At 40.6% G+C, this 18040-nt stretch overlaps 2 protein-coding genes across 19 annotated transcripts in view; one reads left to right on the plus strand and one right to left on the minus strand.

Moving 5' to 3' along the window:
- Positions 1–18040, plus strand: part of ERAP1 (endoplasmic reticulum aminopeptidase 1) — a 29561-nt gene that overhangs the window by 11253 nt on the left and 268 nt on the right. For all 3 annotated transcript variants that reach the window (XM_088652917.1, XM_035100169.3, XM_035100170.3), the window contains exons 8-19: positions 5167–5298; positions 5700–5831; positions 5985–6059; positions 7094–7251; positions 7913–7992; positions 8300–8483; positions 10525–10681; positions 11509–11693; positions 12194–12355; positions 13363–13503; positions 13596–13677; positions 14199–14378. In XM_088652917.1, coding sequence (XP_088509043.1) covers positions 5167–5298; positions 5700–5831; positions 5985–6059; positions 7094–7251; positions 7913–7992; positions 8300–8483; positions 10525–10681; positions 11509–11693; positions 12194–12355; positions 13363–13503; positions 13596–13677; positions 14199–14348 — 1638 coding nt within the window. In that variant the 3' untranslated portion in view covers positions 14349–14378. The remainder of the gene's footprint in view (positions 1–5166; positions 5299–5699; positions 5832–5984; positions 6060–7093; positions 7252–7912; positions 7993–8299; positions 8484–10524; positions 10682–11508; positions 11694–12193; positions 12356–13362; positions 13504–13595; positions 13678–14198; positions 14379–18040) is intronic.
- The window catches only part of CAST (calpastatin), a 61705-nt gene continuing 59102 nt past the window's right edge, over positions 15438–18040 (minus strand). For all 16 annotated transcript variants that reach the window (XM_088652925.1, XM_088652924.1, XM_088652920.1 and 13 more), the window contains one exon: positions 15438–16754. The gene's annotated coding sequence lies outside the window, so the exon portion shown is untranslated. The remainder of the gene's footprint in view (positions 16755–18040) is intronic.

An 18040-nucleotide genomic window follows, 5' to 3' on the forward strand; every position in this document is an offset into this window, starting at 1 on the left:
ACTCCGCCAGTGGCGGCCTCCGCAGCTCATCCCCGACAGGCTGGCGGGATCCGGCAGGAGCAGCAGCGGGACTCGCCAGGCGGCCCTTGGCGGGAACATTGGCGGCGCCTGAAGGAGCGGAGACTGCGGCGGGAGGAGACCCCTGGCCCTCCTCCTGCTTCCCCCTCCCCAGAGCCTTAAAGACTTCCGGCCGTGGCAGGTGAGTCGGCGCCTTTTTTTTGCGCTTCTTTTTTCCCCATAGGAAAGCATGAATTAAATTTCAATGCATTCCTATGGGAAGCTGTGCTTCGCAAGACGAAATTATCGCAACATGAAACAAGTCGTGGAACGAATTAATTTCGTCTTGCGAGGTACCACTGTATTTACATAGAAACACACTCGGAGCTCTTCATCATGGCTCCCTCTCTAGCTTCACACAGCAAAGAGAAAGAAAAATAACAGTCCCACTTAGGAACACAGTAAGACAAACATCCTGTCTACGTCACTTCCACTCTGTGGAATGAAAACACATACAGTCACATGACAGACAACAAACCTATGATTGCACATGGGGAATGAATCTTTCAACATCCTCCCCTGATTTATGCACTGTGTTGCAGTCCACCTTTGGAACTACCAGCAACTGGATTGGTCTGGGCCTTACCATCGTGCGCTTCTGACTAGTCTTGGCGTCATAGCCTTTTTGACTATCAGGAAATTGTACAGCTGGCTTTGTTGGGACTCGAACCCTAGCCACGTTCCTCTCTGAGGAAACAGTGTTGGCGCATATGGCCTCTGGACGTGGTCCAGCTTCTTTCTTCAGGGAAATGGTGTCACAGCCTATGGGCGTGGTTTACCATCTCTTGAGGACAAACTCTGTACCCTTCTCTGGACTGCGGGTTTTAAGACCTCTGTCGAGCCACTAACCACAGCTAAATCTGCAATAGCGTGTTAGTAAACTCTTGGTGAGCCTTTCACCCTTTGTAGCTCCTTTTGAGTTGCGCACCTGGCACATCTCCTTCACTGTATCAGTGGAAACTCACCTGAGCACACTTGCTGTTTATAACAGCGAAAGACTTACTATGTAAGTCACCAGCAATGGGGTTGCCTAGGAAAACACATAGAATTCCTTCCCATTCTGCACTGCACTCAACATCCCTTGTGAGTAAAATCAATTTGGTATGAGGCTTTAGTACTCTGTATATGCCTCCATACCACAGGAAGAATATATGCTCCCTGTTTCATGACATATCCAACCCACATGTCAGACACAAACATTGGCATTCTGGCTTTTCCGGGTTTGTCACTGTCCCCATCAGAAACTCTGTCTGAATTCAGGGAAAAACCTTTTGCAAACCATGTTTGCTGAGCATTTTGCTCTGTGTGACTTTGGAACCCACACGTCATACCCTGTCACCAGCATCTTGACTTTTTCCAGGTACACTTTGTCCCTGTCAACATCACCATTGCCAAGAGGTAATTTCTGTGAGATATTCTTATCTCCTTTCCCTATTGCTTTGTCCTGAACACTGGTACACATAACCATTCTTGCGTCAGACATTCAGCAATTTTGGGAGCTTCATGCTTAAACCTGCATGGAAAAAAAATGGTTAACGGATAAAACATCACATGTCTCTGTAACCTTCCCATCATCCCCATGTATCACAACACAACATGGTAAAGAACAAGCTTCCGTTCTTCTGGATGGTGCGTTCTGTTTATAGCATGAAACAGAACATACACACTGCGTTAACTAGAAATCCATCAGCACGCTGTGATTCCGACCTGGAATGGAAAACACAATAAACATGACAACAGATTTTCAAGTTTCATGGTCCCTGGTGCCTTGCACCCCCAAGGAGTTTGCCCTTAGCAAAAGTCCCCTTGCTGAAACTCTGCTTCCGGTCTACGTCACTTCCACGCTGTGGAATGAAAACACATACAGTCATATGACAGACAACAAACCTATGACTGCACATGGGGAATGAATCTCTCAACTTCGGGAACAAGGAGCCAAAGGAGCCACCATTTCTTGCTAGCTCCTGTGGGCCTTTTTCAACCACCTGCGGGAACCAGAAAGTTCCTTTTTTTTTAGTGCAGGAGCGGGAGGACTTGCTGCCGACTCTGCTGAACAGCCCCTTTTTTGTGGGGGGAAGGGAAGTTGGCAACCGTCCGTGTCAAGGGAGAGCGGCCACAGCGCGTGAGATCTGGGTTTGAATCACTGCTTGCGCCTGGCCTTGTTTCCCTGCTGGGCCTGATAATTTCTCGAAGGGTGGAAGAGGCTCCCTCCACCTGTCCCCGTGGGAGCCACCCAGTCTGAAGCTGGAGGGGAGGGCTGGTGTGAGTTACATATATATGTGTGTGTGTGTGTGTGTGTGTGTTTACACACACACACACACACAAATAAGAAGTGTGTGCTAAGAACGTATTGTTCGTGACTGTAGATTCTCCCCAGTATTTCTTGTTGGTTAGCTCAGTCTCAGGGTAGTGAGCTGGGTGAAAGATTCCTGCATGGCAGGGAGTTGGACTATGATCCTGGTGGCCCCTTCCAATGCTTCTGTGATTTGAAAAATGATTCTCCAGAAAAGAAAAGAAAAATTGTTTCCTATTTAGATATCCATCTAATGACCATCTCCTTAGCCAAAAGCAGGCCCATACTTCCCATTGAAATACTTATAAGTTTATGTTGATTAAAATTGTTCTTCATTTTAAATATTGTATTGTTTTTCCTGTTTTTTGTGCATGATAAATAAAATATGTGCAGTGTGCATAGGAATTCATTTTTTTTCAAATTGTAGCTTGTCCCCCAACAGTGTCTGAGGGACAGTGAACTGGCCCCGTTTAAAAAGTTTGAGTTCCCCTATTATAAATGGAACTCTAGCACACAAAAGCCTACAGCATTTGTTGTTGTTTAGTCATTTAGTCGTGTCCGACTCTTCGTGACCCCATGGACCAGAGCATGCCAGGCACGTCTGTCTTCCACTGCCTCCTGCAGTTTGGTCAGACTCATGTTTGTAGCTTCGAGAACACTGCCCAACCATCTCATCCTCTGTTGTCCCCTTCTCCTTGTGCCCTCAATCTTTCCCAACATCAGGGTCTTTTCCAGGGAGTCTTCTCTTCTCATGAGGTGGCCAAAGTATTGGAGCCTCAGCTTCAGGATCTGTCCTTCCAGTGAGCACTCGGGGCTGATTTCCTTCAGAATGGAAATCATAATAAGTATTAAACTTTAAGGTGCCACCAAACTCCTTGTTTTTTGTGAAACAAACTAACATGTTTACCCCCTCTGAAAATCAGTCAGGTAATTTGGGGGGTTTCAAAATTTATTTTTCTTTTAATTCACAAACTTATATACTTAGGTACATGCTGTTTCAAAATCAAAAAGCAGTCACCAAATGATGGAAAGGCAGGATATCAATCTGCTAATTAATAAAGAGTACAAATATTTCTGTCATAGAAATTAAGTAAAAACACAGATAGCTTTTTGGCCATACTTTTAAATGCACACTAAACAAGCAGGGGGGGGGGGGAGTGAAGAGTAAAGTTTAAATTAAATTCCCTGCAAGCTAAAGAAGTGATTTCAAAGGATGTCCCCGAAGAAGCCCGTTCTGGGTTCCTAGAGGGACGGGCGAATGGACCATAGAAATTAAGTGAGGATTATGGATTTTATTTAATTTGGCTTGGATTTGGGGTTTTTTTATATAAAAAAAGTAAAGAACTTTAATCATGGAGTGAATCTAAAAGAGAAAAGATTTCCAGACTGGGTTCAAAATGGAGAACTAATTTTCTAAACAATATTCCTGCCATTTCCGGTTCTGCACTTGGCTGTTTTCCCACGGGACGGAAAGTGATAAGATGGCTGTAGTCTCAACATCCAACAAAGAGGGACTCTGGCGAAGGATTTCTATGATACTCTTGGACATTAAAAATGAACTGAATGAGCAAAATCAACAAATAAGGAACTATTTGGACAACAGACTTGGAGAGGTGTCAGAGGACCAAGAGGAACTCTTGTCAATGGACAGAGAAACAGAGCAGCAGATTCTTATGCACATTGAAGAAGAGGAGGAAGAGGAGGAAAATGTTCCACAAGTGAGAAAGGACATGTTACAAGAACCACTCAAGGAAAAAACAGGATGGGCCTTTGTACTCCCAGTGAGAGGGGGAGAGTACAGGGCATATTTGGGGAAAATATAAAAAAGGCTAAACGATGTTGGGAGGTAGATAGAGGGAGGGAGAAACAGAAGGAGTGGTACAAAAAAATTGGAAAGAGGATATGGGAAAGGGTGGGAATGGGGTAGAAGAATTATATGAGGAATTAATGGACTGATAATATGGAAGACCCAATACTGGTTTGAATTACGGAATTCGCTGAAATCTCCAGGGAATCTGGAATGGGTGGAAGGAGGGATGGAGTTATTATTGTTATAAATGTATTATGTTTCATGATATAAGAGTTAATAATTGAAGGATGATTCATTGCTAGCAAAAAATAAAGGTGAGGGAAAGTTATGGATTATATATTGAAAGGTAAATAGAAATGTTAGATTGGAATTATTGGATAAAAGGAGAGAAAAGTAGAATTGAAATATGAGATACTATGTATATTGAATACTGTTAATCTAGCTATTATAATGGACCCAATATGGGGAGAATCGGGGAAGTCCTATAACGAAGTTATGAAAAAGATTTGATTGCTAGAATTTTTTCTTTTTTTCTTGCTTTGTCTTGTATGTATGGTATTTTGTTTTTGTTCTGTTTTTTATATTTTTGTATGTTTTGTTGTTTGAGAAAATTCTTAATAAATACATTTTTTAAAAAAATTAAATGCACACTAAAATAGCTAACACACAAGTTAAGACTTGCGAGAACAATAAAACACAAGGACACTTGCTACCGGTAGAAAGTGGTGGAACTTAATTGCTTTTACAAATTCACCAGAAAACAGAAGACTGGTTCCTAAGTCTTTCATGATACCCAATTCTCCCTCTACCCCAAATTTATACAAATGACTACCATTTTAATGTGTGAATTGTTATTATTACAAAGGTGATGGTATCTCCAGAGTTGAGAATTGTAGTTCTTTGGTTTTGTTAACTTTGTTTATGTAAAACATCTGTAAAATGACAATAAGGTTTTTTTTTAACCTTCAAACCCTATTAAATGAGTACTTTGTTTTTCTTTTATTAGGAGGATCATTTTTTAAACAATTATTTTGCTGCTATGGATGTAGATGCCTTAAATTCTTCACATCCTATATCAACCCCTGTTGAAGATCCAGCTCAGATTCAAGAAATGTTTGATAGTGTTTCCTATGATAAGGTAAAAATTAAAAAATGTTCTTATTATTTATGTATTCTTTCATTAATTCTGATGAGATTTTTATAAACTCAGGGGCTCCATGTGTCCTACTATTTGGAGGATATCGACCCACCTTTTTGCCCTTATGCACAGTTCATTACACTATTTATTTTATTCTGTGTAAATGCAATCCTTCCCTCAACCATCAAAGACATAATGAATATGTTCTGTAGCATTTGTTTTAATTTATATGGAGAAAAATCTAATGTAAAAGCCAGAACCCAAAGATGAGAACTTTATGAAAGTTTAGGGCTTAGAAGTGTCCTAATCAGAGCTCCTGAACATCTTTTTGATGTAGATGTAGATAAGCAGACATTGAAAAAGCAAGTGTAGAATTTATCATTTCACTCCTCTCTTTTCAGGGTGCTTGTCTTCTAAATATGCTACTGCATTATCTCAGCCCAGAAGTGTTTAGAGCTGGCCTTATAAAATATCTGTCACGATTCAGCTATCAGAATACAGAAAACAAAGATCTGTGGAACAGCTTGTCAGGTGTAAGTATTTCTTGCATATTTTCTACCAGCATACCTACCGTAGTGAGCAATGTCATAATTTTCAAAGCATTGCTAGCCAGAATTGCTCTTTGAGCAGTATTGTTGCACATGTTTTGAAGCCTTAGGCACCTAATTTTTGAGTTTTGTTGCTAGGCTTGCCCTGCTGGTGGAGGTCAAGGACAAAATGATGGGGTTTGTGCCAGAAGCCAGGAGACAATCTCAACTTCCGTGAGTTTGTGTTTTATTGTGTACTGTATTTGTGTTTAGAAATTTATAAATTTCTTACTAAAGAGGGGGAAGCCACCCTTTCCACAAGTGAGGGTGCATAACACTTAACTGATATTCAGAGACCAAGGAATCTGTTACTGCTGTGAAATCATATTGACAAATGGATGTCTTAGGTGAAAGCATTAGCCTCTCATGCTACATGAACAAGTTGTGATGAGCCTCTGGCTCCCTTTCATGCCTGTGAGGAAGAGATTGGAATCTCTTTCTGCTGATTTTAAGCAATCTGTAATTCTCAGTTAAATCCAGAGACAGTGAGCTGTAGTTTATTTAAACTATGGTTAGGAAGAAGGCAAGATTAAACACTGGTTTGAGATCATAGGTTGTTCTAAAACCATACTTTAAACCAGTGGTGGCAAAACTTGGCTCTCCAGCTGTTTTGGGACTACAATCCCCATCATCCCTGACCACTGGTCCTGTTAGCTAGGGATGATGGGAGTTGTAGTCCAAGAACAGCTGGAGGGCCAAGTTTGGCCACCACTGCTTTAAGCAAACCACAGTTCATCAACTTCAGACATCATGCAGAACTGCTTAGTTTAAAACCAGAAGTGGGAGTTCCCCATGATCTTGCACATGTGAAAGAGGGGAAAGGATCTCTGCAACTCATAGTTGTAGCCAGAAACTATGGTTTCATATCATAGCTGAACCTTGCAATCTTTCTGAATTGTTAGAGACCTGTACTTCAGTGGAAATCAGACTGCCCCCCCCACCACCACCTTTATTCTTTGTTTGGTTAGCATGGATGCAAAAATGTGGAATCTGGAACTGGTTTTTGTCACCATTTAAATGTTACAGGAAACCATATACTTTCATTCTTAAACCTTTCTCCGCCATACGTCAAAAATGTCACACACTATTATAAACTATGGAAAGTCATACAGATAGGACTGATTTGTAATTTTTATCTCTTTGCTGCTGCTGCCCAATGAACAGCATCTCCTAGCACCTCAGATCATATTTTTGTCTCTGATTTATAGCACTGGACCAAAAATGAGCTTCATGATGTGAAGACCATGATGGACACTTGGACACTGCAGAAAGGATTCCCGATGGTAACTGTGACATTAAAAGGGAAGAAAGTCCATGTACACCAAGAGCACTATGTGAAGGCTTCTAGTTCTTCTGCACCAACCGGGTAATGGCAAAGAAGCAAGTGAAGCTCCACCACTGGCTAACATTTAATTATAAAAATAAATAATGCAGATTGCACTGTGATTCCTTAACTAGTTAGTGTTTAGGGAAGTTTTTATTGTCTGACATTTTAATGTATTTTTTAAATCTTTTGTTGGAAGCTGCCCTGAGTGGCTGTGGAAACCCAGCCAGATGGGTGGGGTATAAAATAAATTATTAATATTATTATTATTATTATTATAAAAAAATCATATTGAATATTCTTTTACATCATACAAATAAATCAGCACTGAGGGGCTGCTAGACTTTCTAAATGAGAAAAGTTACAATCTCTAAACTGGAGACTGGTTTAATTCTGTCCTGTAGGGACACTTGTTACATTTCTTTGAGAGCGCAGGTGGCTCTGATGGCAAAGCCTTAAGGAAACAAAAGCATTTTCTTAAAGGTAGGTACTCATAGTGTTAATATGGCAGGAATCATGAACCATCTCTGGAAATGCAGGTTTGCTTTTAAGTGTGTGAAAACAGACCTTGCAGCCGTAGAACTCTCAACAAGAACCTCTCTTTACATCCCCCCCCCCCGTCATGCAGCTCAGTGGTCAGCTTAGATATGTGTTTATACAGGCTGTTGAAACCATCAGCTAATCATCATTGTTTTTACTCTAGGAATCTGTGGCATGTTCCATTAACGTATATTACCAGTAAATGTGCTGAAGTTCAGAAGTTTTTGCTGACAACTAAAACAGGTATGTTTGACGTAATTCAAATGGGTAAGATGCACAATTATGTTTTCAAGTTTAAGTAATTTTATTATGGAAGATTATAAGAATTAAGAAGATACAGGTGTTCCAAGCTATCCATTTCTTTAGTCCTTGTAAGACACACAGAAGTTTTTATCCATAAAGCAACTGTGTAGTAGACATGAAGGCTAGGTTTTGAAGCAATTTTACCTATCATTAATCAGTTATTTATCTGTGGTTGATAACTGCAAATGAAATGAGTAAAGTACTGCTGGGCAGAGAAATACAAGGTTGTGATATATTTTGTCTGTAGGTGACATCATTCTCCCAGAAGAAGTGGAGTGGATAAAATTTAATGTTGGAATGAATGGTTATTATATTGTGCACTATGGAGATGATGGATGGGATGCCCTAATTCGTCTTTTGAAAGAAAACCATAAAGTAATTAGCAGCAAAGATAGAGCAAGTCTCATCAATAGTGTATTCCAGATGGTGAGGTAAAGTATGATAGTACACACTAAATGTCTCTTTGGTAAGCAATGTGCCATTTTTGTTCTATACAAGAGTAATACTGTACAGATAACACTAGCTCATCACATAATAAAATGAGAGAGATACTCCTGTATCATTTGCAGAATTAGAAATCCAGAGTTTCCTCAGTGACGTTGCTTAGGTCATTTCTGCGTGAATATTGGGAGAGTTGTGGTACTACTAAGACAGGGAGAGTTAGAAAAGATAAGAGCTTGAGATCTCAGAATAAAATACTGCTTCCTGTTCCAATAAAATATAATAGCTCTCCTAGTTCTTGCCCATTGACACAATGTCGTCTTGAACCGATCCTTTACAGATGTCACTACACTTTTTGCTAGCATAAGGAATGAGCACATACATGTTTTATAGCCTTGTTAGACACAGGCCTTTCCCCTAGTTGGCCTCAAGATATTTGGCACAGCCATTACAAGAGGTTTATAGGACGCTCCCATCCTACTTTATAACAAAAATATTTCTTCCGAGTAGAAACAATACCTGCAACAAAGTGTCTTTTCCTTGATCCACATTGGGGGGGGGGGGGAGAGTATATTGCAGAAATACAGCAAGCCCACAACTTTTGTGGTGGTTACATTCCTATTGTATATAGTCCAAATGCATTGGGTTCAATGGCAGGTGGCATTTCCAAAGTCATTTTCCCTGGAGTGCCACCCCTTTTCTGCCCCCTTTCTATTTTTTTGCCTTGTGCGTAAAGCTTGAATGCACACAAGTTCAATGTGCACAAGTTGTGGGCTTACTGTATACATCTTGTAATGAATATGTTGTGTCAGCTAATGTACACAGCTGATGTACATCTCTGAGACAGCACATGATAATGAACGGCAGCAGGGAAGGTGCCTATTTAGCAAAGTAATTTGGTCCCTATTCCGGTGGCAGCCCTTGGTTGAGGTCCCAGAGCTGAGGATATCTGATACAGCCAACTTGCTTTGCTAAGCAGGGCTGGGTCTAGTCAGGGTCCCCAAACTAAGGCACAGGGGCCGGATGCGGCCCAATCGCCTTCTACATCCAGCCTGCGGACAGTCTGGGAATCAGCATGTTTTTACATGAGTAGAATGTGTTCTTTTATTTAAAATGCATCTCTGGGTTATTTGTGGGGCCTGCTTGGTGTTTTTACATGAGTAGAATGTGTGCTTTTATTTAAAATGCATCTCTGGGTTATTTGTGGGGCATAGGAATTCATTCATATTTTTTTTCAAAATATAGTCCAGCCCCCCACAAGGTCTGGGGGACAGTGGACCCGCCCCCTGCTGAAAAAGTTTGCTGACCCCTGATCTAGTCAGTGTCTGGATGGGAGACTGTCTTGAGAGCCCCATGTATACCAATTTCAGTTCCATGTTGGAAGAAAAATGGGGTATAAATGTACTAAAAAAATATGTAGCCAGAGACAGGAACTATTGTTGGTTAAGAAGGGGGCTGGCCTTCATGAGAGAGAGAGAGAGAGAGAGAGAGAGAGAGAGAGAGAGAGAGAGCATGGATGCATGCAGACCAGTACTGTTCTGATTACCTGTGGGCAGGATTGCAAAGCTGGGTTAATTCAGGAAGACCGCAAAACCTGGTAAAAAGCATGAATAAATCTAGAACTAGAAGTATAGAATAGAGTAGGAAGTATGCAAGGCAGAGAAGCCTGGCAAGACAGATAATAAGCAATGTTGCTGCTGAAATCCCTTCATGATACACTCAACAGTGGATCAGCTGCTGGCAGTTTTAATGTATTATCATATTGCTACACTTTCCTGAACTCGGTGTATATAACACAACATGTTGACAGGTGCAGAAGTTCAACACTCCAAACCATGTTTTGCTTTTGCACAATTTGCCATTGAGGTACAAAAATTCAGGCAGGTTTCATTCATAACGTTAGCTGTTAAAAAGGAAAACACTAAGATTAGTGTTGCTAATACGTATTAAAAATGAAAAAACACTATAGGTTCAGCCCCTTTAACAAATATTTTAATATTTGTTATTACTGACACTTTATGTTTCCCACAGTGCTGAAAAGCTGTCAATTACTAAAGCTCTTGATTTAACACTATACCTAAAACATGAAACTGAAATTACTCCTGTGCTTGAAGGAATGGATGAGCTGGTACCTTTGTACAAACTTCTAGAGCAGAGGGACATGAGAGACATAGAAAATCAATTAAAGGTAAGAAGGGGAAGACTGAAAAATAGCCGTCAATACTTGGAGGCTGTCAGCTACATACTGAGGTTATTCATAGCTGCCAAGTTTTCCCTTTTCTCGCGAGGAAGCCTATTCAGCATAAGGGAAAATCCCTGTAAAAAAGGGATAACTTGGCAGCTATGAGGTTATTGGCAATAATTTTATGAATGTATATGTGTTGTGCTGTAGAATGAAAGCAAGCTGCTTTGTTTTTTTGATTCTCACGGGATGCGAGTCATTAGGGGTAGCATCCATCACAATATAGTGTGTGTAGGATCAGCATATCAGTAATGGAAAGAAGTCAAACAGTAACTGTTAGTATTTAAAGAAACACTATCTGTTTAAAGCAACTGGAAATTAGATAAGGTTAATATGTTATGATTTTATTTTAATGTGATGCATACTTTTTTTAAAGAAAAAGTTCATCATGATGCAAGGGAGCAGGGTTCCCATTTATCTAGATTGTTGTTTGTCTGAAACATAGATATGAAGCTGTCTTGAAACCATTAGCTCCTGTGTGCATGTCTTTTATAATCAGAATTTCAGGTTGTTAATTATGATACCTACTTAAATCATTTATTATTCCATTGCGTTTCAGTTTGGTTATTAAACAACTGCTTCCTTCAGCCATGGAAGTACATGGTGTGTATGTGTGTGTGTGTATATGGCAAACCTGAACTGATTTTGTTCATATACATTGGTAGAATGGGAAAGGCAATACAGTTTTTGATGGATTTGGTTAAAAAACTGATTTCGCGTTTACCAGTATGTTTAACTGATTTCTTTTTTGTATGTTTGGGAAATCACTCTAGGGATACATAGTCAATCTACTGAAAAACATGATTGACAAACAGTCTTGGGACGATTCTGGGACAGTGTCTGAGCGACTGCTTCGGAGCTCTCTTCTGGTGTTTGCCTGCGTACGAAAGTACCAACCGTGTGTGGACAAAGCAAAAGAGTTCTATACAAAGTGGAAGGACTCCAATGGAAATTTACAGTACGTGTTTCTCTTTTTTTTAAGCAGCATAGCATCTTCATGCTTCGCGGGGCAAAAACATGCATCGTGGCACCTTAAATGCTAACGCCACCCCAATTTAGTATACAAAACCAGGGAAGTCGCTGTGTTGTGGCTGCTCAGTCCAGCTGGGTGGGAGAGCATGAAATCACTGGAGAGAGGAAATTTGCTATTACCTGTGAATTTGCCTTTTCAATGATTCTTGAGATGGGGCAGTCTGGCTTGAGTAGTAATTTGCAATTGAATCCAGACATGGAATCATAGAATCGCAGAGTTGGAAGGGATTGCAAGGGTCATCTAGTCCAACCCCCTGTAATGCAGGAATCTCAATTAAAGCATCCAAAAGAGATGGCCATCCAACCTCTGCTTAAAAGCCTCCATTGAAGGAGAGTCCACAACCTCCTGAGAGAATTCATTCCACATAAGAAACCAACACCAAGAGATGCATGTCGGAACTAACCTGAACCCTCCATTTGTTGCAGTTTGCCCAATGACATCAAATTTGCAGTATATGCTGTTGGAACACAGACGGACGAAGGCTGGGACTTCCTTTTCAGCAAATACAAGCTGCCCGAATTTAATACTGAGAAAAACATAATTGAAGCTGTTCTCAGCCTAAGCCCAAATAAGGAGAAGCTTGAATGGTGAGTACAGTGGAACCTTGAGTTGCGGACGTAATCCATCCCAGAGGCACGTCCGCAACTAGAAGCGTTCGCATCCAGAAGTGTTGCGTCTGCGCGCAGCGCGATTTAGCGCGTCTGCGCATGCGCGAGCAGCAAAACCCGGAAGTAACCATCTTCAGCTGCAGGCCAGCTTTTTCATTCTTTTAGGTCTGGATGTGTTTTGAGCGTTCTGTCTCCCACTGCTCGTCTTCGACAAAGATTTCAAAGAGAAAGAACCCTGCCCCACAGCACAGATGAGATTAATCTGAATACCGGTAGTTAATTTCTCCCTTTGATAAAGACTGGGAATGGTGACAAGTCTCTCTCCCTCCCCCAAATTAGATGTCCCCCATTTCAGCTTTTCAATCAAACTCCTCCTCTATGGCCCATAGGCTCTTCCGCCTTTTGTAACTAGGGAAGAAACAGCCTCAGCCCAGCATACCCCCATCATTCAGCCCGAGATCTAGTTTTGAGGGCCTTCTAGTGGTTCCCTCATTGCGGGGAAGTAAGGTTACAGGGAACCAGGCAGAGAGCCTTCTCAGTAATCGTGCCTGCCTTGTGGAACACCCTTCTGTCAGATGTCAAGGAAATAAACATCTGACTTTTAGAAGACCTCTGAAGGCAGCTCTGTATCTGGAGGTTTTTTTTATGTTTGATGTTTTATTGTGGTTTTATAATTTGTTGGAAGCCACCCAGAGTGGCTGAGGCAACCCAGTCAGATGAGCGACATATAGAAATTATTATCATTATTATTCCTGCGTGTGGCACAGTGCCCCCTTTCAGCACCTTTTCTTCTTTCCATGGTGACTGTATGAGAGGATGCTTGGGGGACATGAAGAATAATCTCTCTGCAGCGAAAGCTAAGGGTATGAAATCAAATAGCCATTGCACTGTGTATCATTTATTCGTACTCGAGTTTTCCTATTCCTATTAAGGTAATGATATTATTTCCTTGTTTCCTCACACTGAGGTTTGTTTTCTTTCTTTAGGTTAATGGAGCAAGGTTTACAGGATGACGTAATAAAAATGCAGGATCTTCCATATATTGTTGTATCTGTTGGAAGGAACCATGGTGGTTATCAGTTAGCCTGGAAGTTTTTGAAGCAGAATTGGCAGACATTTGTAAAAAAGTAAGTTTTAAATGTTATTGCTCCTTGTACTCCTGTTTATTTTCTTTCTAATATAAAAATATTTACTTCGTGTGCTTCTTCTGTTTGCATAGGTTTGATCTTGGTTCGAATACTATTGCACACTTGGTTTTTGGAGTGACAAATCAATATTCAACAGAGGCACAACTTGCAGAAGTAAGCATATCTCGCAGCCTGCATTCTATGTCCGTGGGACTCCATGATTTCATTTATTTTATTAATTGTTTTTCACACATGCATCTCAAGGCAAAGTACAGCAGTTGTTGTTGTTTAAAGCAAAATGGACATCCATGGCAGAGGAAACTGACAAGTTGTATTATTATAGGTTCTCGGAACCAAACGTATAAATGAGTGAGACATTTATGATACTTATTGCTCATATGCTGTTATGATACTTATTGCTCATATGCTGTTCTGCTTCCATTTATATTATCTCTTTGTAAATCTGAAGCAAAAGGCCTTTGAAAACATTTGTAATTCATGTACAATTGGGACCACAGACACATTTCTTTTCTTTATGCCTCTATTACTGAGAATCTCTTAAGACTAAATCCAGGCTGTACAGTTAGTGGCATTGGCACAGGAAGATTAGGATGCAGTCTCCTACAACGCCCATTTGAAGATAATGGGAATAGTACAAGAATTAATTGTGGTATTTATTTATTTTTACTCAACAGGTAAAAAGTTTCTTCAACTCCCAAGGGAAAAAAGTTTCAGAGCTCCGTGCTGTCCACCAAGCAATAGAAACCATTGAAGAAAATATTCAGTGGATGGATAAGAACCTTGAAAAAATCAAGGAATGGTTACACACCAATAGCAGAATATGAAACTGCATGAAGTATGATTTCAGAAGACTAGTAAGTTCTTGAAAATATATGAAAAATGCTACCTGCGTAAACGTAGGTTTTTATAAAATTCTAAAAACTGGAATGCTGATTAGTACATATACTTCCAAAGTGGAGGAAATAGCATTAAGGCCTTGCATGCATGTCAAGTTATGCATTTACAACAGGAGTGGTGAAAATTAGACCTCTCTTAGACCAGGTCTTTACGCCTCTCTAACGGGAGTCTGGGACTCCTCCTAAGACATGCCCTTCTCAAATGCTTGTGTGTGACTGAAACATGTCCTTGAACTGGTTATGCCTCTTGCTTGCATGGATGGAGGAAGGAGAGATGTTTGTGTGTTGGGATATAGAAAATCTGACTTTTCCATAGCTAGAATGTTGCCAACTGTACTGTAGCAAGTAACAGCCATTGCTTCACCTGCGGAGGATCGGGACCTTTTGATTCCATAGGTCCACTTTTGCATTTTTTCTGAACGCAAATAAGGTATGGTTAACTCTTAACTGTGGTTTATGCAGCTGTCCATTTCAGACCACAGTCTAAGATAATACTGAATGGTATTTAACTGAAACAAGTACTTCTGATCTCATGACTGCCCCCAGGGGAGGCGGTGGGTGGGAGCATGCAAGTCTAAGGCTTGCCCTGGGCTTGTTCCCTTAATGAGAAGCAATTCTTCCAAATGCAGCTATAAACTACAAGATCTAGTAAAATAAGTTGCACTATGTTCAAGAGAGCTCATTCCCAACGTTCCTGCACATATGTGAAATTTAAAAGCACCAAATTGTTCAGCAATCAAGAAAAGAGCATGAGACACTTAATTTCAGCATCGTGGGTTTGAGCCCCCTGTTGGGTGAAAGATCACTGCATTTCAGGAGGTTGAACTAGATGACCCTTGTAGCCCCTTCAAACTCTACAGTTCTGTATCATGGGTCTGATTCAATAACTGAATGCGCAGCACTGCATTGGGATAGAGGAGGTCTTTCGGTTTGGTCGAAACCTGTAAAAGGTACCTTCTAGCCACAGTAATAACCATGTATTAAGGACACAGTTCACAAATACAATTTACAAGGTAATACATTCTAAAACTTTATTAGTGTGACAGGCAATCTTAATACAGACTTTCAAAAAACAGTCTGGTATTAACATTACAGATTGTCAAGGACAGTCAAAATTCTGATGTCCCCAGAGGAACATCTCCTGCACTTGCTCCTTTTGAAGTAAGTAAGAGCGATGGCAGAAAGTGGCCATGCTCCTGTGTAACTCCCATGCAGTTCAAAGGGGCTTGCACAGATGATATTCCTCGCAGGCTGCGGCCTATATATTTGACCATGGTAGTCTAGAGATCTCGCTACCTGGAAGCAGACTTGACCCAAACCAGGAGTAGCACCTTACTCCAAAAGTCAATAGAAAAAATTGCTACTCATAATGCAAAGCATATCAGAATCTGCTGTTGGAGCCATAGCTTTTCTCTCACTGCAAGGAATACCAAAGGGGAGGGGGAATAAAACATGGAAGTTGAGCAAGCATTGCATCCAAATTAGTTCACAAAGCACCTCTGTATTCAGCTGTGATGTGAATTTATACATCAGAAACAAGCTGTGTAATCTGGATTCGTGGGGGTGGGGGAGCTATACCAGTGTAACTTATAGGAACATATTGGAGTCCTATGTGCATCCTTTCTGGAGTACCCCTATCCAATAGCAATTCAGATGCAATATTACTCCCTTTCTGCAAGCCACTGACAGAGGCAGCAGAATTATACAAAGGCGGTGACAAACAGAACTCAAGGTTTCAAATGAAAATACTAGCGGCACTGTTCATATTGAATACTATGTTATTAGAAGTCAAGGATTGAGAAACAATCGCTTCTATTCTTCTCCCACGTTTAAATCTTAGCAACTGAGTACTCACATCTCACTAACTATTCTTCAAAATGAATACCCGCAGGCAGATGATAGCCAAAATGCATTATATTCCAGAATATTTAGAGCATTCATTATACTAAAAAACCAAAAACCAAACCACAGCCTTTCTGAACTCTGCTGAGATTTGCAGGCACTATGTGTAGATTATGTGCAAAATTTGCAGACTTTTTTCTTTTTGCATTGCTATTAAATCCATAGAAATACTTTTATTACAAATATAAAGCATCCTTTCCCTCTCATAACTGAAGAAAATTACAAAATAAGAGACAGTAAAATAAATGAAAAAGGTCGTCCTTGAAAATAGTAAGATGCATGCCTCCCATGCCATTATATCCAAATACCATGATACAAAAACCACCCAGGAGACTATCTTGCTTCTGCAAAATAGCTTCCTTTTTTTGTTTTGTTCAAGTGCAGCTATCCACCAGCAAAACGAAGACTTTTTTTGCATCAGCGATGAAAAGCCTAGACAGAGAGGAAAAGAGAGCACATTATTAGCCTGTAAGGAGAGGAAACGTTATGTCATAAAACAGAATTCAGCAGGTTCCCAACACACACACAAAATGCAAGTTGAAACCACCAGCATGGTCTGTCGGCTCATGCAGACTTCCTTGCCATTTGTTCTGATTCAGTGGTAATCAGCAGGTTTTCCTGGGAAAGCAGTAGGACCAAAAAAAACGCCGCTCAGGCACAGACGTAGAAAGTGCCTGGAAAGCACATTGCAAAAGGAAGTTTGGATGAGCCCTGTGTGTTGATGTTTGTGAGGCTGTACAAGTATCGGATCCCCTTACCTGCCCTATTCAATGCCTCAAGAAGAAAACAGGTGCTGCCAAAGCAAGAAACTTCCCTCTCTCTCAAAAAAGGAGAGGCGCTAGAGGCTGAAGCTGAAGCATGTATACAAGCCTGAAATAGGTTAAGGATCTTCCAAGGATCCATAGGATGTTATCTGAGAGGTCTCAAAGCCCCTCGGAGCTGCCATGAAAGCCTCTGCAGCAAAAAAGGGGGATGTGCAGGATTCAAAGCCAAGTTTGATCCAGATTCAACTCTCTTGACATGACCGTGAAATGCAAGAAAACTTTCATTTTTAGACCCTTGTTTTTTAGAGCAGGTGGTTTAATTTTCAGAGCTCTTGGGAAGATTAATCCCAATTGATAGAATTCCTGCTACTTACAGTATGTGAAATCTCATGCATTTATTTTTCAAAAAGTATTTCAATAATAAATGCTGGTGTCTTTTTTTCTGGAGGCATTCCAACATTTTAAAGGTACTTTACAAAGATGCTTTTCCCGTATATAATGCATATTTCACATTAAAGATGCATGTTTCTCATGTTTTGCTATTTGCTAAATGCAAAAGTAATTTTGAATATACTGTTTGAAGGACAAGTTAGCATGCCAGGTGCAGTGTGAAACAAGCATACTCAGAGCTTTTACTAAAGTGCAACCAACCAATAGTCAGTCTTGGTTTCTTGGTTGAACTGCACTTAGAATATTCTATGTAGAAAACAGCTCTGCACATGCAATATATAAATATTGTGGGTCAGTCCACATGTTAGGAGTTTGGTAGATGTGAAGCCTCACAAACAAGCTACTTCGGCCTATACTGGCTTCAGGAATAAGGGATAGGGTACCTTAGAGCTAAACAGGCAACTGTAACCTGAAACAGCTTCTAACCCTCTTACAGGGCAATGTTGCCAGTGGGTCTGGGAGAGAACCCAAAGGTGGAGGAACCAAAAGGCACAAATCCCTGCT

The sequence above is a fragment of the Zootoca vivipara genome, chromosome 10, assembly GCF_965207765.1.
Source record: "Zootoca vivipara chromosome 10, rZooViv2.hap1.1, whole genome shotgun sequence".
Lineage (NCBI taxonomy): Eukaryota > Metazoa > Chordata > Lepidosauria > Squamata > Lacertidae > Zootoca > Zootoca vivipara.